This window comes from Gopherus flavomarginatus, chromosome 9 (assembly GCF_025201925.1).
Source record: "Gopherus flavomarginatus isolate rGopFla2 chromosome 9, rGopFla2.mat.asm, whole genome shotgun sequence".
NCBI classification, from domain to species: domain Eukaryota; kingdom Metazoa; phylum Chordata; order Testudines; family Testudinidae; genus Gopherus; species Gopherus flavomarginatus.
This window is the reverse complement of record NC_066625.1, coordinates 37,667,335-37,695,306: the sequence shown is the minus strand read 5'-3', so window position 1 is coordinate 37,695,306 and position 27,972 is coordinate 37,667,335. Positions and strand designations below refer to the sequence as shown.

Genomic DNA, 27,972 nt, shown 5'->3' with positions numbered 1-27,972 from the left:
ATTTCAAAGAACTGGGGAAGATGCCTCCATCACCACCACCATCTGCAGACTACTCCATGCATGCAGTTGCAGTCCAGATCCTGCCACCAACTTTCCCCTTTTCCTTTTTCCCCCTCTTCCAATGTGGCAGCCCTGTTAGGACCAGATCCTGACCCCAAAGGCAGAACTCCCATTGACTTCAATAGGAGCAGGAGTAGGATCTCAGGGCCCAACTTTGCAAAGTGCTGAGATCCCTCAACTTCCACTCACTTGAGCACCTCACAGGATCGTGACAACACCCCTCTGCCTGTAGCCTGCCATCTAGAGGCTGACGATCCTACAAGGAGCTGAGCACCATCTGCGGGAAAGTAGGGCATCCTGCTCACCCTCTGGCAGGATTGGGCCAAATGACGACTTCAGTGGGAGTTGAAGGCACTCAGCACCTCTGCCAGGTCAGTCCCCTAGGAATGTTCCTCCTCCTCCTGACTCGATTGCAAATGACACATTCCACTGGGGAGAGAATTCCCAGTTCTCAGCCCACTCGGGTTATTCCTCCAAGGCCCCAGACCAGAGCAACCCCCACTCCTTCCCTCCCCTGCTAATGACTAGCAACAGCTTCAACATTTGCTCTAACACATGGGCTTTTGAATTTTGCCAGGCATTTTAATGGCTCAGGCGATAACCTCTACCCCTTCCTCCACCACTGAGAACCTGAGAAATCTGAAACTCAGAATCCTAGTGACACAGAGTAAGAGAGAGACCCTGACAAGGCACAGTGAAGAAGGAAGAAAAACTCATGCAGTTACTAGACAACTGCTCCCTTCCCAAAACATTTCAATTATTTTATCCCTATCAACCATTTATCCCTCTCTTCTGTCCTCCATCTCCCCACCAGGTGCAGAATTTAAATAAAAACAGAGCCTGATCCTCAACCCGTGTAAAGTGGTGCAAGTCTCTTGACTTTAGTGGCGCGATACTGAGCTACACCAGCTCAGGATCTGGCCCCAAGAAACCTAGCACCATAATCTCCTTTCCCAGAACTCTGTAGTGCATAAGTAATTGTTTCTTCAGAGATAGAGTTTATTGCTAAAAGTGTTTTGATCAGTCATAGTTCATATTAACACTGATATGTTTTTAAAGGAATATTCAAGTAAACATTTCCAATATTTTCTGGCATAATCTCTAGTTTTTTTATGCACAAACATTAAAAATAAATAAACTGTACACAGAAAATTTCTTTTAACATCTCTACATTACTATATGTATTCCAAAACCAACAAAACAGACTCCACTCTTTCATAACTTTGTACTTTTAAAAAAATCTCCTTTGTAATTAACCAGTAAACACTTTTAAAAAACATAGAGAGCTTTGCAGATCAGCTGAAACATTTGAAGAAGACAAAAATACAGCAAATAGAAATTAAGATCTTCAAGGGCTTCTGTGTTGGTTTTTTGTTGAATCATCTTGACTGGAAATTTCCCCCTTCCCTTTTGCAGGGAAGTACTCAGATTTTAGTGGGATGGATTTGAAATGTGGTCCTATGTCTTTAAAATAATAATAATAAAATAATAATAATAATAAAATAAAATAATAATAATAAACAGCTGCAATTTTCCCCTTCTTTTTAAAATCTCTATATTTACAAGGCTGGTAACTCCCTCTCTCTCTCTCTCTGTTTTGTTTTGTTAGAACGCTATATATGTATAAAAATAAACATCTGATTGTAGTGCTTAGCTTTGCATCTGGCCTGCACTGCAGTTCCTTTCAATTTTGCTTTTCCCATTTAAAATACAATAAGCCATAAACAGTGCAAGGGATGTAATAAGGGGAAAGAAATGCACAAACAGATCCTCATGTGAGCGTGTGCCCATCTCTGTGTGTGTCCTTTCAGTCTCAGGGTCTCGGTGGGAGGGAGGGGAAGGGGGGGCGAGTTGCACTGCGAGAGACAGCTAGGTACTGGACTGGATGATGCCTCCTGATGCACCGATCCTCTGAGATCCCGATGCAACGGGGTTGGGAACCTGCAGGGCAATGGAGACCGCCCTCTCGCTCCAGTTGGGATCCCGGTGAGTCCGTCCAGGAGCCTGGCACGCCGAGCAGGGGGCACGCCCAGCGCGGCGGAGGCGGCTCCCCAGCGCGGCTTAGCAGGAGCACTTGCACTCCGAGATCAGCGGGTACTGGACCGGGATCCAGGTGCAGTACTTCTGCCTGGACCAGCCTTGGCAGTACCAGCGCAGAAAGGTCTTGGGCACGGACTTGGCCGGCTTGCAGAACATGCCCTCGGGGAAGGAGCAGGACTTCTCGGCGAAGCAGCTGCCCTCCTTGATGTAGCGCGGCCAGAAGCGGACGCCCAGGTCCTTCCAGGTGTAGCGCACGGGGCAGTGGGTGTAGGCCCACAGCCACTGCAGGAACTTCCTCCGGGCCTTCTTGCCCAGCTTCAGGCGGGGCCCCGAGGGGCTCTCGCCCAGCTCCAGCTTCTTCAGCTCGCCGGGCAGCGGCGCCGAGCCCCGGAGCCTGGGCGGGGGCGCGGGGCTGGAGAGGTTCCCCGGCGCCGGGGCGGCCACCGACATGAACGCGGGATCGAAGCTGCTGCCCAGCTTCTTCCTCAGTGTCCGCTCGTCCAGGTCCTGCTCCTTGGGGTCGTACTCGGGGTCCGGGTGCTCCAGGATGTCCTTGACGGGCAGGTTGTCGCTCGGGGAGGGCCGGAGGCGGAGGTAGGGCTGGCCGGAGCCGCGCTGCAGCAGCAGCCAGCCGGCCCAGAGCAGGAGACTCTGCGGCCCCTTCATGCTCCCGCCGGCGCAGACAGGCCCCGGGCGGCGGCCGGGACTCGCCCCGGGATGCTTTCCGAGCGCTCGCTACTGCCCCGCGCTGCCCCTTGCCAAGTCCCGGGGAGTCATAAATAGGCCGAGACAAAGTCCAGCGAGGCCCGTGGCTTTAAATAGCTCCCCCGGGGCTGCCGGAACTCAGCATCGGCGGCTCCCCGCTGCCGCAGCCGGGCGAGCAGCCCTGCGCCCCTCCGAGCAGCCTCCCGAAGGGCCACGGCGCCTCTCCCCCTCCGCGGCTCGCTCCCTCCCTCCGCTCTGTCTGGCTCCACGAGATTCACAGCGGCCCCGGCTCCATCCCCATGGTGACAGCTGGACTTAGAGCCACGACAGCTTGTCTAGACGCTGGGACAGGGTTTGGCGTGAGACTGGAGCCCAAGAATAAACCCCTCTTTATAGACGGGGAGCCGGGCACAGGGTCCGGCCGGCGGCAGCGAGGGGGAGGGGAGAGTCCTGCACACGCACTAACAGCTGCAGCTCTGAGGGGGGCTCCCCACTTTTCCCTTCCCCGCCCCGCGATCGGAGCAGGGGCAGGCGCTTCCTCAGGCGGACACGCAGCGCCGGGCGAGCGGCGCGGAGCTCGCTCCCATGGCTGGGATCAGGAAGCCGGACTTAGCTCCCGGGGCTTCTCCCCGGGCTCATGCTCCAAGCTAGTCGCTCGCCCGCCCACGACAGGTCCGCACGCGGCTCCGGGCTGTAAATCCCCCGCTGCCCAGGCCCGGGCAGGACGCAGGCTGGTGCTCCGCTCCGCGCCGAGCACTAGGGACCCGGCGCCGTCCTCGGGGGCTCCCTGCCCGGCGAGGGCAGCGCGGGTCGCATGAAGCAGCAGCTCTCGGGAGGGGCTGTGCAGTGGGGGCCACAGCACCCCCTGCTCTGCGAACAGCCCGTGGCGAGCCCAAGCCCTCAGCGAGCCCAGGCTCCAGCGGAGCTGCCCATTCCCCCGCCCGTCTGCTTGTGCCTCGCTCACTTCAACGCGCGCTCCGTGCACGGGGAGGGAGCCGCGGGCAGCTCATCCACGCTGGGGGCTGCAGGCTGCGCGGGCGGTCCTGGCGGAGGAGCCCTGCCCGGACCTCGATCCTGCGGCACTGGCAGCCCGACTCCCTTTGCCCGCCTGCCTGCGGCTGCTGTGCCCTGCGGAGCGCTGGGACCCACGTGCCCGCTCCGCTCTGCGCTGCCCAGCTGCTGCCCGGCCGCCGCGCACTGCCGAGCGCCCCGCGCGAGCCCAAATTAAATATCCCCCTCGCCGGCGCGAGGTGTCAGCTGGAACTGCCCACCGCTGTCACTTTCCCCACGCTCCCTGATTGACAGCCCCCCGCCTGCGCCAGGGGGTCCGCTGGGTCCTAATGCCCAGCTTCACACGCGCAGTCAACCCTTTCCCTGCTGCTGGGGCTTGCAGCAGCTCAAAGATGGACCCTTCAGGGCAATATAGGGAACCTCTGTCGGGCCTAGCTAGGTCTCTGCTGGCCGAACTTGCGTCTGGCTGCATGGCCCTCCCGGGCACATTCGATGTGCAGGAGAGCACTGAAAGGGTTAACACGAAAACAGAGGTGTCAGAGAATCCTGCAGAGGCTGCTGGGCGACCACTGGGAGCTGCTGCAAGCACTTGTTTTGGAAAGCAGGGGAACCTGGTGCTTCTCACACACTGCTGTTTTGCAGAGAGATATGGGCCAGCCAAGCAATGGGCGCTTGTGACCCCACTCTTTTTGGAGGGCTCATCATGCATTCGACCTAGCTCTCCCTCTCTGCCAGCGGGGCCACGGGGGTATTACAGGCCAGATCCCTGACCCCTTCCAGCATCAGGACCAGAAGGGAAGCAAGCAAACATGGCATGATTTCCCACCACCACACCCCCTCTTCCACCCTGCAAATTAGAAGGCCAGCCCTGAATGAGGTCACCTTTGGACAGACATCTTCGTGGCTTATGCTGCTCTGGGGAAGTAACTACTGCATGGGATAGTGGTAAGCTCTGCTTCGGGTGGGCACATGGGACCAAAAGTCAGTTTCACCTTGTAAATCTGGAGCAAGTCCATTCAATTAAAGAGAATCAATCATTTAACAGCAGCAGACTTTTATCCATAGTGTTTAGACAACTAGATGTCACAAACACTGCACATTATCCCACACCCAGGGAGTGTTCCTCCAGTTTGTGCAGGCATTTAAACCCTACAGAAAATTGGTTTCTTTCCTTGTGATATCACAGAACTTTCTTTCTGATATTCCCACACTCCCTAATTAAGGACAAATCCACTGGGTTTTGCCCAACAGGTGTCTTAAATGTACCTCTTTACAGCTCCAACTTGGCCACAGGAACTACAGATCACTGAGTTCTCAGGTTGTGGCACTTGCCACTTCAGGCAGGTGCAATGTTGAACGATCTGTCAGTCTTCAGGCAGTGATGTCTTTTGTAGCACAGACCCAGTTTCTTTCAGTGTTCCTAGAGACTCCTGTGTTTCTTTGGAGTACATTCAAGCAGGACCACAATTGTGGATGACTCCAGAATTGGAGGAAGGGCAAACACACAAGCATATAGAAGCAAACTGCAGAGGAACCTGGAGATAGTAGAGCTGTGAGGGGGTGCAGATTATGAAGGGAGATTTGGTACCAAGGATTGTAATGTCCTGCCCCAGAGGACAGGAAATAAACAGATCAGATACAACTATGGAGATGTAACAGCCTCACCACCCATCGTTCTAGTGAGTTTGTTTTCAGCTTATCTCCTAATATTGCTTTTTCAAGTAGCCAAGCAGCTGCAGGGAAGGCAAGGGATTGGGATGAGAAGGCTGTTGGGAAAAAGTGTCCAAGAGTAGATCTTAAGAAGTGGTCTTCTAATGAAACATCTGAGATGTAGCTGAGAGCCACAGCCAGTGGAGGCCACACTGCTTCTTTCTGCACGGAACATGGATCCCACTTTTGTTTCTCTTGTTAAAAAGCAATAAACACAGGACAGGAGAGAGTGTGCGTGTGCACTGACTTGGGTTCCCATACACATGGTCTACACAGGGCCATTCTGCCACTTACAAGCATGTCAGGTGGGAATGGCCCAAGGTTTGAAGCAGAAATTTTTTAGCAACATAAAGTTTTGGGTTGCCATTCTCAGCCTCTGTCACATATGAAAGTGGTGGACAGAGATTCTAGAAGAGGAGCACCTCTGAGCCAGATGGAATCTCAAATGTAATCAGTGCTAATTCTGGTCCTTCCCCTCTCCAGAACTGCAGTGCTGCTCCATGGCAGCCCATATCCCCTTCAAAACCTTTTTATCACTATGCACAAAACTAAAATGTGCTCAGTGCAGTGAGTCAGTGTCCACTTTTGACCAGACTGTGACTGCCCCTTCTCCACTGCATAAAATCCCAGTGCACAGTTGCTGGAACATAACCCCAAGGAGAGTCTTACTCCACAACTGAATGTGATGTATTTGTGGGTATCTATGGATCTGCAGCACACGAGGGCCAGACCTTGCTCAGAGCATCACTCCAGTTTAAGAGAAACACCTCTTTCCCCCTGAGACCTCCTGGCTTAAAGTAAAGCTAGGTTAAGGCATTTCCTTACCCCCTTTCAATATGGAGGAGGCTAAGGATAAAAACATCTCATCTGAGACATGTACTCACAACCTTGTAGGCTCAGGGGGTTGGAGCATGAGGGCTGGTGTATGTCAACATAGTGAAAAACCCAAGCCCTTCTCACCTCCTTAACCTCTGCATTGCTCTCCACTTACATCAACATTGAACGTGGTCCAAAAATTGGACACACAGCTGGCTCCTCCGTGCTGACACTGTGAAAGAACATTCTTGCCCGTGCCCGTCACTCCTTCACAAAGGCATGAGGTAACCAGTCGCCCAGTGGGGCCAAAGCAGGGCAAGTAAGGGAATGGGGTGTACTAGTGAGGCAAATTCTCACCATGCACCTTCAGGAAAGCAGTTGCCCTAGTCAACAGGACATTTGTGGGCCCCACACAGGATATAAGTTGATCAGAGATGGCTGGATGCAGGATGCCTCCAACAAACAAATTAAAAGAGCACTTCCCATTTTTTTTTACTTTTACTCTTCATTCAATACAATGTTAAATTATATAATGGAAGAATGTTTTAAATAAGATTTTTAGGCACAGGGCCAGATACTTAGCTGGTGTACATCAGAATAGGTCTGTTGACGTCACTGGAGAGACCCAGACTTACACTAGTTGAGGATCTGGCCTCCAGCATTTTCCAACTAATTAAAATATCATAGAATCATAGAAATGCAGGGCTGAAAGGGACCCCAAGAGGTCATCTACTCCAAAAGCTCTCACCTTTTTCTTTCTGAGGACCCACCAACATGCTATAAAACAGAGGTGGGCAAACTACGGCCCACAAGCCACATCCAGCCCACGGGACCCTCCTGCCCGGCCCCTGAGCTCCTGGCCTGGGATGCTCACCCCCAGCCCCTCCCTTGCTGTTCCCCTTCCCCCACAGCCTCAGCTCACTGTGCCACCAGCACAATGCTCTGGATGGCAGGCTGCGAGCTCCTGGGGTAGCGCAGCTGCAGAGCCGGGCCTGACCTGGTCTCTGTGCTGCACGGTGTGTGGCTGTAGCGCCACCAGCCACCGGTGCTCCAGGCAGCATGGTAAGAGGGCAGGGAGCGGGGGGGGTTGGATAGAGGGCAGGGGAGTTTGGGGTGGTGGTCAGGGGGTGGCAGTGTGCAGGGCCGGCTCCAGGCACCAGCTAAAGAAGCAGGTGCTTGGCGTGGCCAATACCAAGGGGTGGCCCTCTGGCCACTATTGGGGCAGCAGGTTCGGGTCTTCGGCAGCAATCCTGTCAGAATGAAGGACCTACTGCCAAAGAGTGGAGCGGCACGATCGCATTGCTGCAGGATTTTTTTTTTTTTTTTTTTTTTTTTTGCTGCTTGGGGAGGCAGAAAACTTGGAGCTGGCCCTGGGGGTGTGGACAGAGGTCAGGGCAGCCAGAAGCGGGGAATGGGTTGAATGGGGGAAGGGGTCCCGGGGGGGCAGTCAGGAAGGAGAGGGAGAGTTGGATGGGGGGCAGGGGGCAGGAGTTCTGGGGGCAATCAGGGGACAGGGAGAAGGGGTGATTGGATGGGGCAGGGGTCTGGGGGGGCTGTCAGGAATGAGAGGAGGGGTTGGATGGGGCAGCAGGGGGCAGGGGTTCTGGGGGCTCTCAGGGGACAGGAAGCAGGGGGAGTGAATGGGGCAGGGGTCCTGGGGGGACCATCAGGGAACAGGGTGGGCTGGATGGGGCAGGAATCTGGGAGGGGCCATCAGGGAGTGAGAAGCGGGGGGGGGTCAGATGGGGGCAGGGTCAGGCCATGCCTGGCTGTTTGGGGAGGCACAAGCTCCCCTAACTGGCCCTCCATACAATTTCCAAAACCCGATATGGCCCTCAGGCCAAAAAGTTTGCTCACCCCTGCTATAAAAGCTCCATGGCCCAGCTGTGCCACAACTGTTTTTCTGCATATAAAAGCCAGGGCCAGAATTAAGGAGTAGCAAGCAAGTACCTCTGGTTGAGAACCACTGATCTAGACCAGCTCCCCTGTGCTGAGGAAGAACTAAGTAAACCTAGATCATTCCTGATAGACATTTGTCTGTCCTGTTCTTAAAAACCTCCCATGACAGGGATTCCACAACCTTCTTTAGAAGCCTGTTCCAGTGCTTAACTCGGGTCTCAAACTGAAATGACCACAAGGGCCACATGAGGTCTAGTGCATTGGCCCGAGGGCTGCGTCCCTGACACCCCCCACCCTCACTGCCCCTGCCCCCGCCTCCACTCCATCCCTTCCATGAGGCCTCGCCCCTTCCCACCCCTTCCCTGCCCCTTTCCACCCCCTTCTCCAAAGTCCCCACCCCAATGCTGCCCCTTCCCTGTCACCAGGGGGTGCAGGAGAGGTGCAGGGTGGGGCAGGGAGTTGAGGTGCAGGAGGTGCACACGGTGCAGCAGGGGGCTCAGGGCAGGGAGCTGCGTGCAGGAGGGGCATGAGGTGCGAGCTCCAGCCCGGTGCCACTTACCTAGAGTGGCTCCAGGGTGGCAGCGGGCACGCATTGGGGCACCGCACCTCTCCATTCCAGGAGGCAGCCAGAACCAGGGCCCCTGGGGGAGTGGGGGTGGACACAGGGCTCCCTGCTGCTCCTCCAGGTACCTCCCACGAAGCTCCCATTGGCCGTGGTTCCCTGTTCCCAGCCAATGGGAGCTGCAGAGGGCAGTACCTTGAAGCGAGCCAATGCAGGAGCCCTCTGCCTCCTCCCCTCTCCCCTCCAGCCCAAAGGGACCTGCTGCCAGCCGCTTAAGGGAGTGGCACAGGGCTTGCAGCGCCATGGGGGGCAATCCCCTGGGCCGGATTAGGCCCGCAGGCTGTTTGCCCACCCCTGGCCTGGAGGTAGGCAGAGCAGGGGGGCGCGGGGAGCTTGGCGGGCCACACAGAAGAGCCCTGCGGGTCACATGTTTGAGACCCCTGGCTTAACTATTCCTACAGTTAGAACATTTTCTTAATATCTAATCTAAATCTCCCTGGCTGCAGATTAAGCCCATTACTTCTTGTCCTACCTTCAGTGGAGGTGGAGAACAATTGATCCCTGTCCTCTTTATAACAGCCCATAACAGATTTAAAGACTTATCAGGTGGGTCTGACTCCTCCCTGCCCCTAGTCTTTTTTTCTCAAGACTAAACATGCCTAGTTTTTTTAAACCTTTCCTCAGAGATCAGGTTTGTAAACCTTTTACCATTTTGGTTGCTCTCCCTTGGAGTCTCTCCAGTTTGTTGACATCCTTCTTAAAGTGTGGTGTCCAGAAATGGACACAGGACTCCAGCTGAGTCTTCACCAATTATAAGCAGAACTGGACAATTACCACCTGTGTCTCACATATGACACTCCTGTTAATACACCCCAGGATATTAGCCTTTTTATATTGTTAGCATCGCACTGTTGACTCATATTTGGTTTAGGAACCACTCTAACTCCCAGATATTTTCCAGAAGTACTGCTGCCAAGGTAGTTATTCCTCATTTGTTCTTGTGCATTTGATTTTTATTTCCTCAGTATTTTGCACTTGTTTTTATTGAATTTCATCTTGTTGATTTCAGATCAATTCTTCAATGTGTCAAGGTCATTCTGAATTCCAATCCTGTCCTCCAACGGGCTAGCAAACCCTCCCAGCTCAGTGTCATCTGCAAATTTTATAAGCATCCTCTCCACTCCATTATCCATGTCATTAATGAGAATATTTAATAGTACCAGACCTAGGACTGACCCCTATGGGACTCCACCATATACATCCTTCCAGTTTGGCAGCAAACTATCGATAACTATTCTTTGAGTATGGTTTTTCAACCAGTCACCATATAGTAATTTCAACTAGACCACATTTCTCTAGCTTGCTTATGAGAATGTTGTGGGACCATGTCACAAGCCTTATTAAAATCAAGATCTATCACATCTACTGCCTCTCACCTATGCACTAGGCCAGTAATTCTGTCAGAGAAGGAAATTAGATTGGTTTAGCATGATTTGTTCTTGACAAATTGACCCTGGCTATTTCTTATAACCCTATTTATTGTTTGATTGCTTAATACTTTATTCCAGTATCTTTCCAGGTATCGATGTAAGGCTAACTGATCTATATTCCCCAGGTCCTCTTTGTCTCCCTTTTTAAAATTAAGACAGGAACTATGTTTGTCCTTCTCCCATTCTCTGGGACCTCACCTGTACTCCATGAGTTCTCAAAGATAATCACTAATATTTTGGTCTGCTTTAGCTAGTTCCTTAAGTAACCTAGGAAGAATTTCATCAGGCCCTGGAGACTTAAATACATCTCACTTATCTAAATATTCTTTAACTTGTTCTTTCCCTAGTTTGGCTTGGGTTTCTTCTCCTGTGTTGTTAATATTAATTGTGTTAAGTATCTGATCACAATTAACCTTTTTTGAGAATGGAGCAAAATAGGCATTAAAACCTAAAACCTTCTTGCTGCCATCCATTATTAGCTCTCCTTCCCTGCTGAGTAGAGGACCTAACTTCTTTGCTCTGGGATTGGGTGAGGAGCAGAGAAACTGAGCCACAATGCCTATTTGTTGCCATGCACTTAGACTCAAAGTCTGGGTAGTCTGTATGGAGGTGTAACGAGAGTTCTTACTCCCCCATACAGGCACATCGTCCTCGTCACAAACTAGCCCTTAATGAAAGTGAGTTAAGGTTGTAAATAATACACATCAGACAGAAGTGTCTTCTTAGAATTCTGCAGTTATTTAAACAATTAAAAATGAAACCCAGGAAATTGTAAGTTAAAGACATCCTGCAAAGGATAAATGTTTGTGTGAGGTTTTTATTTTTACATATAAAGAAGAGCCTGAAAGGTTTTTGTAAAAAAAAAAAAAAAGAAAAAGAAAAAAAAAGGAGTGGGGGAGACCCAACAGAAAATGTTGGGTGAGTCGGAGGTTACCTTGTTTTTTCCGGAAGAACTTATGGACAAATGGATTACTGGTAGAAGTACAATATCAGACATGTTAGCCATCTGATTAATGGAAAAGGGGATGATTTTTATTCAGTCTATTTAAACCATTTTCTCTTTTGTTTGGTTTGTTTAATGTTTCTGTTAACAAACATTTTAATTTAAAGGCCCAAATGAACAGTTGGGAGAAAAACTATCGTTGTTAGAAATTCATCCCCACTCCTTCTGCTATGGCGTGAGAAAGCTTGCAGTCCGCAGCTGAGACTGCTACCAGATCTTCCTGCTACATCAGTAAAGATTAGACTTGATATTCCTGATAGTTAAAAGGTTAAAAAAAAAAAAAGCCAAACTTCCTCTCCCCCAATATTTTTTACATGTTCCAGGCCTTCTTTATGCATGATAATTAAGGTTGATTGCCTGGCAAGGCAAAAATGGGAAAGCCATTTCTTTGACTTGTCAAAAAAATACAAAAATCATAATTTTCATTTAAAAGAAAATGGACTAGTCATGGCACATAAGGTTTTAATTAGTGTTTTGTATATTTTCCAGTAGAAATATATTATATAGCTGTCATCAATATGTTTAAAGCATATGAACACCATCAGACATGCACAGGGCTAGTTTATGACTTGTACTACACATCTGCACAGAACCACACTTACCTCTCGTGACGACTTTCCAGACCGTGGCAAAAATACAGCCATAACGATGAAGCCAACCAGAAGAGTACACTCCCAATAATTCATCTGCAGATAAATGTTAAAAAAATAGTTCAGAAGTCTGGAGATTCAGAATAAAGGCACTAGAGAAAACCTTAAGTCTGACTGGTTCACAGTCTACAGGCTCTTCCTATCCAAGTACCCACTTACCTCCAACTACCCTACAGCAATATCTCCATGCCTCTTCCCACCTCCAGCATGGGACACAGAACTCACCTGTTCTATTCCAAACACAGCTCTGCCTCCCACAGATGGACCATCAATCTACACATGAACATTCCTCCACTTCAACGGCCCATTGAGGCCTTGTCTGGACTAGAGGAAAAGGTTTTTTTAAATTGAGTTAACTATCTAGAGGGAGGAATTCAGGGCTGGCCAGGTTTCAAGATGTTAAATTGCATCTCCACTAGGTTTTAAGCAGTATTTAAAATGAGGTTAGCTACCTTGAAACTGCTAACTTGTTTCCAGAATCAACCCCTAGGAGTCATATAAAAAATGGAAATAGGACAGGTTATAAAGGATGAATATAGGCAAACAACACAGGAATGCAGGGGCAAGATTAAAAAGGCAAAGGCACAAAATGAGCTCAAACTAGCTATGGGAATAAAGGGAAACAAGAAGACTTTTTATCAATGCATTAGAAGCAAGAGGAAGACCAAGGACTGGGTAGGCCCACTGCTCAGGGAGGAGGGAGAAACAGTAACAGGAAACTTGGAAATGGCAGAGGTGCTTAATGACTTCTTTGTTTTGGCCTTCACCGAGAGGTCTGAAGGAATGCCTAACATAGTGAATGCTAATGGGAAGGGGGTAGGTTTAGAAGATAAAATAAAAAAAGAACAAGTTAAAATCACTTAGAAAAGTTAGATGCCTGCAAGTCACCAGGGCCTGATGAAATGCATCCTAGAAGAATCAAGGAGCTAATAGAGGAGGTATCTGAGCCTCTAGCTATTATCTTTGGAAAATCATGGGAGACGGGAGAGATTCCAGAAGACTGGAAAAGGGCAAATATAGTGCCCATCTATAAAAAGGGAAATAAAAACAACCCAGGAAACTACAGACCAGTTAGTTTAACTTCTGTGCCAGGGAAGATAATGGAGCAAGTAATTAAGGAAATCATCTGCAAATACTTGGAAGGTGGTAAGGTGATAGGGAATAGTCAGCATGGATTTATAAAGAACAAATCATGTCAAACCAATCTGATAGCTTTCTTTGATAGGATAACGAGTCTTGTGGATAAGGGAGAAGTGGTGGATGTGGTATACCTAGACTTTAGTAAGGCATTTGATATGGTCTTGCATGCTATTCTTTTCAATAAACTAGGCAAATACAATTTAGATGAGGCTACTATAAGGTGGGTGCATAACTGGCTGGATAACCGTACTCAGAGAGTAGTTATTAATGGTTCCCAATCCTGCTGGAAAGGTACAACAAGTGGGGTTCTTCAGGGGTCTGTTTTGGGACCAGCTCTGTTCAATATCTTCATCAAAGACTTAGATGTTGGCATAGAAAGTACGCTTATTAAGTTTGCAGATGATACCAAACTGGGAGGGACTGCAACTGCTTTGGAGGACAGGGTCATAATTCAAAATGATCTGGACAAATTGGAGAAAAGGTCTGAGGTAAACAGGATGAAGTTTAACAAAGACAAATGCAAAGTGCTCCACTTAGGAAGGAAAAATCAGTTTCACACATACAAAATGGGAAGATACTGTCTAGGAAGGAGTACGGCAGAAAGGGATCTAGGGGTTATAGTGGACCACAAGCTAAATATGAGTCAACAGTGTGATGCTGTTGCAAAAAAAGCAAACATGATTCTGGGATGCATTAACAGGTATGTTGTGAGCAAGACACGAGAAGTCATTCTTCCGCTCTACTCTGCGCTGGCTAGGCCTCAACTGGAGTATTGTGTCCAGTTCTGGGCACCGCATTTCAAGAAAGATGTGGAGAAATTGGAGAGGGTCCAGAGAAGAGCAATAAGAATGATTAAAGGTCTTGAGAAGATGACCCATGAAGGAAGGCTGAAAGAATTGGGTTTGTTTAGTCTGGAAAAGAGAAGACTGAGAGGGGACATGATAGCAGTGTTCAGGTATCTAAAAGGGTGTCATAAGGAGGAGGGAGAAAACTTGTTCACCTTAGCCTCTAATGATAGAATAAGAAGCAATGGGCTTAAACTGCGGCAAGGGAGATTTAGGTTGGACATTAGAAAAAAGTTCCTAACTGTCAGGGTGGTTAAACACTGGAATAAATTGCCTAGGGAGGTTGTGGAATATCCATCTCTGGAGATATTTAAGAGTAAGTTAGATAAATGTCTATCAAGGATGGTCTAGACAGTATTTGGTCCTGCCATGAGGGCAGGGGACTGGACTCGATGACCTCTCAAGGTCCCTTCCAGTCCTAGAATCTATGAATCTATAATCCTCCAGACACACTGGAGAAACAGCACTATCTCAGATCCACCATTATACTGTCAACTGGAGACCCCTGTCAACTCTATCCTCCATTCAAAGTACAAAGCAGATGTAACACTCCCCACACTTTTTCATCTCCTAATAAGACTCAGACACTAGACTATAAGGAGACTGCTATACCTGCACCACATGAAGGCCCACAGAAATCACAGCATAAGATCATTACTACATCTACGTCATACACTTAGGTAACTCACAAGTATATGACATGTTGGGAGGGGACATGGGATAAGAGTGAAGGTTGTGGTGGAAACTGTACTATGGATTTTCAGTGTCAAACATTTGCAAGGGAGTGGGTTAAATTTTAACCCTGACTTAGAATTTCCTCCTTTTCAAATATTTGTGCTTCTGTTATTACAGTATTTTAATCAGCCTTTCTTCTTAAGTAAATGTTGTGTATATATAAGCTCCATCACAGTGAAATAATTCACTGACAGTGGTTTGAGCATTGGCCTGCTAAACCCAGGGTTATGAGTTCAATCCTTGAGGGGGCCACTTAGGGGTCTGAGGCAAAATCAGTACTTCGTCCTGCTAGTGAAGGCAGGAGGGGGGCTGGACTTGATGACCTTTCAAGGTCCTTCCAGTTCTAGGAGATTGGTACATCTCCAATTATTATTTATTTTATTCCAATCTCCCCCTTCAGTAGCAGAACTGTTGGTGGAAGAAATCCTCTCTCTGATGCCTTGGGATGAAACCAATTCTAAGGCTGGCCCACCAGCTGGGCTGAGGAGGGGTATTTAAAATGGGTGGTCTGAGAAACATAGCAATAGCACACCACTGTGGTGTCTGGGCACTGCACCCCAGCAGCATGATAGGGAGTGCAGTTAAATCTCACATGGTACTTCCCCCATGTTGTCTACATTCAAATATGTCCTCGCAACTAAAGGGCTGATGGAGAAGAAAGTCTTATTTACCTTCTCCTTGGATATGCGCCCTTTCTATAGATGAGGCTACTCTGTGTGCCCTGCCTTACTTTCCTGTCCTCATTGCTAAATAGTTTCCTAGACTTTTAGTTCCTTGTGTCTTTCACTTACTCTCCATCATGGAACTGTTCTCCATCTCCCTCTGTCCCTCCTGCCCTTTGTCTCACTAAGCTATGCCCCGGAATGCTTTTCCTCCCGCATCTCTAGAGACACACATGCACATTGTTTCCTGCTATTCCTATTAACATTCTGAATTGCAGTCTCTTCTTCTATTATTAATTCCTTCCATAGTCACTTGTATTTTGTTTATTTCCAAGACCAATTTTGGCTGCGTTATCTCCATGCCCTATATCTCTCCAGCCTTCAGTCTTCTTGCCATTCCTTATGTTCTAGCAACTGTTTTACTGGACTGCATATATATGGTCCATCTAGTCCTGGATCCTGGATGTTCCAGATGCTTAAGAAGAAAATATGAAACCCCATAATGCAGTAGTGTGCCCAGGGGGAGGTTTCTTCTTCTCTCCACAAAGGTAGTGGTTGGCTTTGCCTGTAGACTAGACATCCCAGGGGGGCTGCAATGAAACCTTTTCACCTCCCGGTTACTGGTCTGAATCCATCAGTAATGGCCATAAGTCATGCCATCAGATAGCTTATATCTAATAGATTTATGATCTCAGTCCAATTCCTTGTAGGCAGCTTTCCACAGGACAAAAAGGAAAAAGAAAAGACATTTAATCACAAATATGTTTTTTTTGTGCATGCAACCATTCACAAAGCGCACACTGATTACACTGGCCCTGCGCTTTGGGGCAAGTGATCTTACCCTTTGACAGGTTTATTTCCTTAGGAAATACCCAGAAGAATTGGCCCACTGTGTTACACCCTGAAGTTACAGGCCTAGCTCATGCTAAAACGTCCACTGAAGTTAATGGGAATGTTGTGTGAGTAAGTTCTATCGGATCAAGTCCCCAGATATTGGGGGAGGGGGAGGCAAACCCTCTTCTCCTAACACAGCTAAAGGAAATGTGCCTAAACAGATTCTCATATTCTTGCCAGCTTTTCAATAATGTGGAACCGAGATTCCCTACCAACATTGGCATGGCATCCTTCCTCACATGTGTTCATATAACACAATGTTGCCACGCCATGTTGCACAAGGTGACTGATGTCAGCACTATTCAAATGGTAGGAGAACTGTTCAGGATAGCTTCTTCCGAAAATGTAACATAGAAAGGGCTGGAGTGTGCCACAAGAATTTAAGGGTAGCGCATTGCTTTGCCACTCCAGGAGCATTCCAGGGAAGGAATCATGGCTCAGAGAATTCTGCTCCCCCCTTGCTCCTGGGGGAAAGTAATTTTCTGCTAGCTTATATCAGCAACAAATTACTATCCCTATCCCTATCCCCAACCTCCATGCCAGCCAGTGTACCCAATGTGCTGCCCATCCCCATCCAATCCGCACCCACTACTTGCCCATCTGTTCTGAGAAAGGAGTAAAGGGGCACACAATGCTCCTTTCTCTTGTGCACCTGGTGGCCATACTGGGATGTAAGGGAAGTTCTTGCTTCCCTGTTCAGGCATACAGCTCAAATCACAATCTAGCCCTATGCGTTTAATACACTTAGGTAAAGGCAAAACATTGCTCAATATAGCTACAAGGGATCTCTGTATATTGTAGATGAACCAAAACCCGGCTAAGGTGTTCATCTGGTCTGCATTATCATAGTAGCTGAGAACTTCACAATCTTTAATGTATTTATCCTCACAACGCCCCTATGAAATAGGCAGTATTATCATCCCTCTTTTATAGATGGGAAACTGGGGTCCGGAGAGACTAGTGAATTGCTGACCAAAGACGTCTACAACAGAGCAGGGAATTGACACTAGGCTTCCAAACTACAAGCGAGCATCCTAACCCCTGGACAGGCCTTGGTCCAAGAGACCAGTAATACATCATGTTGTTCCCAGTATGATAATGTCTAGCAGAGGGAACCATGTCACTTGGTACTGGAATCCATCAAACCACTGAGCTATGCCTCCTCTCCATGACCTCAGCTATCCTCTCCTACGTGACCTCAGCAGTTTGACACTTGAGTCACCAGCATCACATGGAGCTATGCAGTCTGGGATATCTTACTGCTCAGGCAGCAGAGAGGAAGGAGAGACAAGCCAAACCAATTACACATGTAGAGTTAGAGATTCTTGCCTGCAATGAACAGAAACAGTTGGCCAAACCCGTTTCAAGAAGACAACCATATGCCAGCCTAAGCCTTTGGCAGGGGCAAAACACTGTCTGCTGCAACGGTTATTAACTGATTACCAGCCATGTGGTATGGGGAAACATCCCATGCTGAGAGCCAACCACGTCACTAAATAGTTACCAGTGGGTTATAATCAAGCTGGGCAAAGCCTATATTGTGACTCATACACAGGATGGCCAATATTTGGTTAGTAACCATGGCAGCAAACCATGAATTCCCTAAGCCAGTGGCCTCAGTAGGCCAGATGGTTGTCTCCTATAACTGGACAGCAATTGTGCTATGCACAACAGAAGCCCTCAGCTGCTGTGTAACTGGGAGGCCAATCCTCTGTCCTCCCAGCAGTCTGTTCAGAAGGATGTCCCAGAGTGCATTGTTCCCACCTGCCGCTGGAACCAATCTGTGTATGCGTGCCCTTTGGAATCTCTGTCCTCTGCAGAGGCATTACAGGGCAGCTGCCAAGACTTCCACTGACCTTCAAGGTGACCATGTTGAATCATGCTGCAAGAGTTCCCTTCCAAGGCTTACCTTGCTGCTGTGGCCCTTCCACCTCCATCAGAGGGGTCCTATGCTCAAAGTACCTATCTGACACTAAACTGGGGGCAGCATGAGACCAGAGAAGGCATAGGGCCATAAATGCCAGGTCTACTTCGTCAAGCCCAGAGACTTCTTTGCACATCAAGAGCCAAAAGCTATAGCCTCCCAGCCCTTGATAGGAAAGCAGGTCACACAGCAGCCAGAGGGCTGCCTCTCCAGAGAGGCCAGGGCTGCCAAGACTTGTGCAGCTCCAGCAGTGACATTTCTCACTAGTGCCAAACAGTCACTCCTCTCCACTGTCAGGTGCCCCCGAGCAGTGAGAAGGATGTGGGGGGAGGCCGGGATGTCCCTCTCCCACCTCACAGAAGCAAGGGCTGGAGGGAGCTGGTGGTGCCTAGGGAGCCTGGTGAAGCTATCAGAGGCCAGAGGCAGTCAAGCATCTCTAACATCAAGCTAGACATGGACCCAAACAAATGCACAATCTTTGTTGCTGCTGGGACTCTTCCAGTTTTTCCCCTTCATTTTTGTGGGAAGTTTGATAATTCACCTACCCCACAGCTTGACGAGCCTAGACTCTGAAAACAAGCTTCAAGGCCAGGGATAAAGGAAACAAAGCAAACTGCTAACACAGCAGTTGGGATGCTCAGCACTGGCACCTGGAGAGCCTGCCTCCTGCTGGATCAGGCGTGCCTGCTTCTGCTACATCGCCTCTACCTAGCAGCTCCATTTGCATGCCACCTCTGAACCAGCAGCCAGCCACTCACAAAGGAACTGTTGCAGTCAGGCCAGGCAAGGAGACATCATCCCATCCTGTATGACAAGTCAAGCTTCTCGGAGTAGCATCTTATCCCCTGCACGGGGAGAGTACATTTATACCACTATTTCACAGAGACAAGGTGTGTGGCTTTCCCATACGAGGGACCTCACTTCTCATTAGGGAGATATCTTTTTATGCTGAAGTATAAACTTCGCGCATTACTTACAAGTTACAATTATGGTGCCTGAATTCCAGCTGCTGACTCCACAACAACCTTGGCAGCAGAACACTACGGGTTATAACCTGAAGACAAAACTTTTCAATGAAGTGTGCTCACCTCAGCTGCCTGCCTGACCCTGTGTTCTTCACCAGCTTTACTACTGTGCACCAGCACAACTGGACTCTGCAAAAGCTTTGGCTGGCACTTTCCTCCAGCATTCTGCAAGTGTTAGCTGTTTAACCCACTGAGGGTATGATTCAGAAATGTTCTGACCATGTAAGGCTTAGAGCAGTGCCCCAATCTTCATCAGTGCAGACAGGCAACCCAACTCCGTGCAGCCCCCATGTCAACGGGCCAGATCCAAAGCCCACTGAAGTTAAAGGTTGTTTTTCCACTGACTTCAGACCCTTTGTAAGCTAAAGTTTCACCCCTATGAGTTTCTCATTGCAGGACCATGCCGATGTGTGTGTTTTCTCCGGTCATTTGATTCCACATTTACTTGGCTATACAGCACTATGCAGAAGTATGGAAATAAACATAGAGGCTGGGATACTCAACGGAACCTAAAGGAATTATGTGACCAAATCCCACTGAAATTCAACAGGAGTTAGTTGCCAAATTCTCTGTAAGGTCTTTTGAACAATCCCAGCCACATGTCAACACAACAGCATCCTCTGAGGCCCAGAAATTCACTGTGGTTTATAGAATCACCTTCACACCCTCACGAGGCACAATGTACTGCAGAAAGGCAACCAGGCAGAGTGGAGCAGCCTGGCAGGGCATTGAGACATGCTCTGAGCTACCAGCCAAGATCCCAACCCAAACGGGCTACCCTCTTCTAGGATGTGGGGAAGCTGTGAGGCATTAAATGAGTGGGATCCCCCCCCCCCCCCGCAATGGCAACACCACTTAAAAATACAAATACCCAGCTCTTATGTAGTACCTTACAGAGGAAGTCAGTATAATCTCCATTATACGGATAGGGAAAATGAGGCACAGGGCAGTGAAGTGACTTGCCCAAGGCACCCAGAAGGTTAGCGCTGGGAACGCAGCTCAGCTTTCCTGAGTCCCAGTCCAGCACTTGCTCCAATAGGACACACTGCCTGACTCAGCATGTGTGAAGTGCTTTCTACCCAAAGATTTCAATGTCCTTCACAAAGATGGGTGGGTATCATTAGCTTCATGTCACAGAGGTTAATGTCTTGCCTTAGGGCACATGGTGGGTCAGTGGCAAAACCAGGAAAAGAAGCCCAATCACCTGACACCTGCTACCCTGGGTCCGCACTCTAGCCACTAGACCACACTGCCTCCCGCCAGAGCACAGAGATGTCTATCAGGCGAGTAGCGTGTGGAGGATGAGAGAGCAATTTAATTACTCCCAGATTTACCAATTAAGTTTGAACCCAAGTCTAGCCAGTTTCTTATTTTTAAGCAACCAATATATCCCACAAATCCAATCCAAGCTAAGATTACAAACAGACTGAGACAGCAGCTGTTGTCAGTCATCCTCCCGCTCCCGGAGCCCTGAACATTAGCCACGGACAATGAGAAAAGTTTCAGCAGTTCTCGCGAGAATGTGGCAGGACTCAGGGATTCTCTGTTCCCTGGCACCTTGTGCAGTTGTTTGCTGCATAAGAGCAGAACATCACTGTTCAGACTGGGTAGCATTTTGTGCCTACTCTGCACTATTGTAAATCACTGCACATCATGCAAGGACATTGAGAATTAGGACATAGAATCAGAGGAATGTAGAGCTGGATGAGAGCTTGAAAGGTCATCAAGTGCAGCCCCCTGCACTGAGGCAGAACCAAGTAAATCTGAACCATCCCTGACAGGTTATGTCCTATGGCTACAGCTCTCCTTCCACGAGCAGTGGAGCTCACCAAGGAACAATGGGAAATGTTCTTAGCAAGACTGATGGGTTTATAATATATGGAGATATACCTATCTCACAGAACTGGAAGGGACCCCAAAGGGTCATTGAGTCCAGCCCCCTGCCTTCACTAGCAGGACCACATATTGATTTTGCCCCAGATCCCTGGGTGTCCCCCTCAAGGACTGAACTCACAACCCTGAGTTTAGCAGGCTAATACTTAGTTTGCCTGACTATAGCCCAGTGTCCCCTGAAAGAGATGCTCCAGCATGAGGCCAGCCTAGATAGAGAAACACAACAATAGCTGATTGCCTTCTGTACCAACCATACCTTGATAGCTACGCCTCCTCTCCACCTCTTATTGAGCTGGGTCTTATTTTCACAGTCAGTTCCTCAGGGTAGCAGCCACGTTCACTTATGTGTCTTGGCACAACTGAACAAATAAGCCAGTAAACTAGAACTCTTCCTAGCTAATAACAATACCCAGCTCTTCCAAAGATGTTTCATCAGCAGATGTGAAAGCACTTTACAAAGGGAACCAGAAACATGACCCCCATTTTACAGATGATAAAACTGAGGCACGAGGAGGTGAGATGACTTGACCAAGTTCCTGCAGGAGGCTTATACAGAACTGGGAACAGAATTCAGGTCTCTCAAGTTTCTGTCTAGTGATCTAGGCACACTACCACCTTCATAAGCAGCTAGGTGCTTGTATGGCCCTCATCACTGTTGTGTCTGAACACCTCAAATCATTAGTGGGTTTTATCCTCACAGCCTCTCAGCAGCTAGGGCAGTGCTATTACTCCCATATTACAGACTGAAGCACAGACTAGGGTAAGCGCCTTGTCCCAGGTCACCCAGCAAGTCAGTGCCTGACCCGTTTGGTGCCCTATCCACTAGACCATTCTTCCTCCCGTATCAGTTTTAATGCTTGCCCCCTAACCCCAGACCCTCAAAAAACTCAGAAGATGTGGAGGTGCTCTGCCGCTCTGGGAACCCCTGCAGGTAATATTGACCCCACCTGCTAATTCGGGGTGGGGGTGGGCCTCTGAGGCAAGAGATGTCCTTTGCCCACAGGACCATTCTCTGAGGGCGTCCCTGTAAGGATGAATGCTTCCCCACCCACACGCTGGTTCTCTAGCAGGGGATAGAGATAGCTCCTCCCTACCGCTCATACTCTTGGGTCTCCAGCAGAACAGTGCTCCCCATCTCACACCACTATCTCAGAGAAGGAGACTCCAATTTGTCAATCTCTTTCTGGGACTGAGGTGCTCAGAACTAACTTAGTACTCCTGGTGTGCTCCACTAATGCTCCTGAAGCAGGGCTCTTTCACTCTTATTACTTTCCAGGTGCTTCCCCAGTGAACCTCCATCTTTCAGTTTCTACTCCTTCCTTGTAGAACAGAAATCATCCTTAACTCCAAGATTCTTCATATTTTTCCAAGCTTGATTTCACTGCAGGGGTGAGTGGGAAGGGTTCTGCCCAAATATCTAACCTCTCTAATTCCCTTTGTCATATTTGTCTGTCCTCTTTGGTGTTCACAAGGCTTCCCAGTTTAGCACTGTCTGCCAGTTTCAGTACCATGCTGTTTACTCCTTCTTCTAGAATTCTTGATGATGGTATTAAATAAGACAGAACTTAAAATCAGTCTCTGTGGTATCCCAGTAGATATTTCCCCATTTATCATCACCCTTTGATTAGGACCATTTCAGTCAATATGAAGGTGTACATAAACAAGTCAAAGTGAATTATTTTTTAAGTTATGATTTCATGAGATTCTGTATTATACACTCTATTAGAATCCAAGTACATTATATCTTATCACATTCAATTTGTTTAGTCAATTCTGTAATTCTATTCATCTTATTTGGAAAGTTTTGGATTTATAACCCCTAAATTGATTACTGCTTAGCAATATTTTTCACTAACTTGCAAGAAATTAAAAGTTAGATTTATTAGATAATTGTCTTGAACATCCTTCTCTCCTCTTTTGAAGATAAGTACCACATTTTCTTCTCCAATTTTCTGGTGTCTCCTTAGTTCTTCATTAATTTTCAAAACCATTTGTCAGTAGTTCAGTAGCTCTGTCAGCTAATTTTCTTAATACCCTAACATGTAATGTCAATTGGACTGACTGATGTGTTCATGTTCAGATTTTCCAAGTACTCCTCTACCTGCTTTTTATCAGTAGGTTTTTTATATGGTTGTAGCAGGGTGGTCACCTCGCTCCGGCCCTGAAGGGGTTAAAAGCAGCCCTGGAGAGGGCTGTGGCAGGGAAAACCTAGGCTGATTGGGGGAAGCAGCCATAGCTGGGGCCACGTCCCAATCAGGCCACAACTGGCCCTATAAGAGGGCAGAGGGCCAGAGGTTGGAAGAGACCCACTCTCTCTAGCTTGAGAGAGAGAAGGACCTGAGCAGGGTACCTGAGGTGGAGCAGTGCTGGGGAAGGGCAGAGGGAGCTGGGGAGCTCCAGCCTGGCAAAACCCCAGGCTGCAGGCCTAGTTAAGGGCCCACAAAGGGTACTAGCAAGGTATCTGAAATGGAGCAGTACTGGGGAAGGGCAGAGGGAGCTGGGGAGCTCCACTCTAGCAAAGCCCCAGGCTGCAGGCCAAGTTATAGGCCCACAAAAGGGTATTAGGACTGCAGAGGGGCAGTCCAGATATAGGCAGAGGCAGCTGGTCCAACCCCCACCTTTGCCAATGATGAGTGGCCAGTGCAGTCTGCCCCAGTGAGTGGGGGCTAGATGGTGACTGGCAGTAACCACTGAGGCAAGGTGGGGATAGAGGGTTGGGGGTTTCCCTGGGTTGGGAGACCCAGATTGTGGGTTACTGCTGAGGCAGAACCCTGATGTAAAAGGGCACCAGAGTCTGGGAGAGACATGGGGGCCAGCGGCAGGCGACACATCAGCTGGCAGAGGGTGCTCTGGAGCTGGAAAAGAGCTAATTCCCTGGAAAACCAGCAGGAGGTGCTGTGCCAGTGTGTCATTACCCCACCACAATGGTCTTCATTACTTCCTAATTATACAAATGTTTTTATATTTATGTGCTTAGTCCGATTTAGAAAGATCAGTATCTCAGACATTTTTGAATCATCATAAATTTCATCCCCTTCTGCATTCAGCCCCAATTCAGCAAAGCACTGAAGCACATGCTTAATTTAAAATGTGTTTAAACTTTCCCCTGTTCATCAAAGCACTTAAACACATGCTTAACCTTAAACATATGCTTCAGTTCTATTGACTTCAATAAGACTTAAGTATGTGCTTAATTGGTTTGCTGAATCAAGGTCTTATTAATTGCCCTATTTCCTCTCTGGAGCTAGGTTTTCTACTGTGATATATTTACAAAAGCCCCTCTTAGTCTTCTTACCTTTTCCAGCTACTATTAATGCATACCTCCTCTATACTGCCCTCATTTTATCTCCTAAGAGCTTTGTCTCCCTTGCGCTCTGACTAAAGCTTCCATTCTTCCTTGAGGCCACACTGGCCTCCATCTTCATTAAGTCTCCCCCTGCTTTTGGCCCAGGGTCTCCACTTGCTTCATTCCTGCTGATGATCATTGCCTTTAGTTTCTGTCCATTTTGATTCTCGTTGTTTGGTTCCGAGACTTGATCTGGCATTCAAGTTTCTCTTCCTTTTCCTGTAGAAACCATCTTGAACTTCATGAGTAGTCCTCACGTTCATCCTTCTTAAATAGGAACCTTGGACCAGTCCCATGTCGGGATGACTTATACCCCTCAAGAGCTATTCCTGAGGCCACTCATTGCTTCTTACTTCAGGATGTCTCCACTCCTGGTGGCCTCTGTTAGGTGGCTGAACGCTCTGCCCTTGTTGCTGAGGGAGATTTTTGAAAGTATCTAAGGCCTGGTCTACACTGGGGGATGGGGGGAATCAACCTAAGATATGCAACTTCAGCTATGCTGTTCTCGTAGCTGAAGTTGCATATCTTAGGTTGCCTTACCTCGCGTCCTCACAGCGCAGGGTTGACTGCCGCCGCTCCCTCGTCGACTCCATTTCTACCTCTTGCCCAGAGTACAGGAGTTGATGGCAGAGCGATCGGGGATTGATTTATCGTGTCTACACTAGAGGCGATAAAGCGATTCCCGATAGATCGATCACTACTCACCAATCTGGCGGGTAGTGTAGATGTACCCTAAGGGATTGATCAGCACAAGTTCAATCAATGGGACTTGTGCCCCTAAATCCTTTAGGTGCTACCCCCATCTGAATGTTCCCACTAGCTTCTATCTCTGCTAGTGGCTACCTCACATTACCTACCTACCTACTCCCTTATTTTTTAATTTACTCAGTTCCTATCTGTACACTTCAGAGATATTTCTCATAGAATAGAATCATACAATATCAGGGTTGGAAGGAACCTCAGGAGGTCATCTAGTCCAACCCCCTGCTCAAAGTAGGACCAATTCTCAACTAAATCATCCCAGACAGGGCTTTGTTAAGCCTGACCTTAAAAACCTCTAAGGAAGGAGATTCCAACGCCTCCCTAGGTAACCCATTCCAGTGCTTCACTACCCTCCTAGTGAAAAAGTTTTTCCTAATATCCAACCTAAACCTCCCCACTGCAACTTGAGACCATTGCTCCTTGTTCTGTCATCTGCTACCACTGAGAACAGTCTAGATCCATCCTCTTTGGAACCCCTTTTCAGGTAGTTGAAAGCAGCTATATTATTCCCCCTCATTCTTCTCTTCTGCAGACTGAACAATCCCAGTTCCCTCAGCCTCTCCTCATAAGTCATGTGTTCCAGCCCCCTAATCATTTTTGTTTCCCTCCACTGGACTCCTTCCAATTTTTCCACATCCTTTTTGTAGCGTGGGGCCCAAAAGTGGACACAGTACTCCAGATGAGGCCTCACCAATGTGATTCTATGAAGGACATCAGTGACTTGTTACCTTTGTACAACATGCATTTGATGTTCCCCTCACTTTTACTGATGAAAATGCTTTACACTAGAAGTAAAGACTCATGAAGCTGAAGCTGCAGAGTTATTTACCCAAAAGGAATAAATGCTGCAGCACTTTCAGCTACCTGCATGAATGACTGTGGTGTGTGCTCCATTCAGGGTCTTTGTCTTGCGCTACATTCCACACTTGGCCTTGGCAGGTTGAGAGGTACAACAGACCAGTCTCCCAGGACCTCTTGGGTTAACGTTAGTTTTGTGTCCCCGCACTTCAGGCTTTAGGCACAAGGTCTCATTCTTTGGGTCATGACTACCAAGAGATCTGCCATCTGCTGGGGGAGAAGTTCAAGTTTCTGTCTATTCTGTCTCTGGTCTCCTGCCAGAAGCAGATTCTCCAAATCTCACTTGCAATTGGGTCCTCCTCAGACAGCAAGATCCATCCTGTGTCCTGTCCTGTATGCTGGGTGGTAACATGAAAGGATTCCATGTTTTTACAACTAAACTGGCTCCTTATGAAGAGAACTTGGAGGCAGATACACGGGTGTAGGAGGGAAAAATGCACCAGAAAGTCCATCTGTTTGCATCTGGGCACCTTCCTCCAAGTGCCATGAAGGTATGGAGTTCTTCAAACCAGTTTCTCACTACTCTGTGTTACAGCTGTTGGTGGGGGACTTGTTTCCTCCCTGTTACTGCCACAATTCAGTTGGGTGGCAGCCTGCTGGTCCGCTGTATGCTCGTGTACCTCATTTCTTGTGATGCTCCAGCCTCAGGCCAGCTGATGCTGAGGCTCTTTCTAAGTTGTCCTGGTCCTGGCTTTCGTCTGGTTTGTCTGGGTGTGCTGGCTGTCTGCTCCTGCTCTTCATGTGTCTTCTGTTTCAATTCCAGTGCTGTCCTGAATCTGTAGCTACCTCATATGACCCACAGCTGCCGGCTTCTAATTTTCCCTGGGGTGCTCAACCTTTGCTGTGTCCTAGGCCCCACCCCTACCTGCCCCCTTGCCCCAAGCTCACACCCCACCTCTTCCTGCCCCAAATCCAACCCCAGACCTGCCTACCCACTCCACCCCTTCCCCAAGGCCTCCACCCCATTTCTTCCTGCCCTGCTCTGCTCCGTCCTGCTTCTTCCCCACCTCTTTCCATCCCTCCCCCAAGCACGCTCCATCCTCACTCCTCCCCCTCCCTCCCAATGGCTTCTGCACGCCGCTGAACAGCTGTTCCCCCTGCATCTCCTGCATGCCATGGAAGAGTTGGTCAGCGGAGGCCACAGGTGGGTGGGAGAGGGGGAAGGGAGGGGAGCTTGGATGCCGGTGGGTGCTAAGCAGCTGCTAATTTTTTTTTCCATTGGTGCTCCAGCCCTGGAGCACCCATGGAGTCAGTGCCTATGACCTGTGTCCCACCTCAGTTTGGACTGTTGTCTTTTGCCATTGCTTTGCAGGGCTCTGTGATGGCTTGGTTCAGACCTGCTCATACTATGCATACTGGTCTTTTGTCCTTGGCTCCGTTGTTGCAGCTGCCTGCCTAGCTCAGCGATCTCTTAATGGCTTCTGGGTCCTCTCCTGTCTGTCATTCTTCTTCTGACCTGCAGCAGATTATCCCTTGCAGGAAGCCTAGTTGGTTCTCCGGGCCCATCAATCCCTGTGCTAGGCTATCTAGTCTCTGGGAGTGGGAGATACGGTGATGGAGCAACATTGTCAGGTAGGGATCCTTCCTGTCTATTTGGCTTTTGCCATGAGTCTCCTGGCTGTCGTCATTGCCAGCTCTGCCTTCCCCTTGCTTTGAGTACCCAGAGGAAGCCGTCGTGTGCTCAAATGCCCATTCAGTGATGAAACATTTGAATCTGCTGCAGGGTGCTGGGGCCCATGATCTCAGTGTAACATGTTAGGTATGTACCTTGGGAGTGTGGGGAGAATTCAGTAAATAGCTTTGGCCAAAACAAAATGTTACAAGAGTCAAACCATCTTGTTTCAGCATCTTCTGTTTGAAACGTTCCTAGTTTTCATTTTGAAATAATGTTTTGCATTGAAATGGAGCCAGATTTAGTTTAAATGAAAAATACAAACAAGGG

General features: G+C 48.5%; 1 protein-coding gene across 1 annotated transcript; it reads right to left on the bottom strand.

Moving 5' to 3' along the window:
- Positions 1-1,035: 1,035 nt before the first annotated feature.
- Positions 1,036-3,004, bottom strand: LOC127058423 (noggin-2-like). Its single transcript, XM_050968475.1, has one exon. The coding sequence runs from the start codon at positions 2,764-2,766 to the stop codon at positions 2,122-2,124; it is 645 nt and encodes a 214-aa protein (XP_050824432.1). The 5' UTR covers positions 2,767-3,004; the 3' UTR covers positions 1,036-2,121.
- Between the last annotated feature and the right edge of the window lie 24,968 nt (positions 3,005-27,972).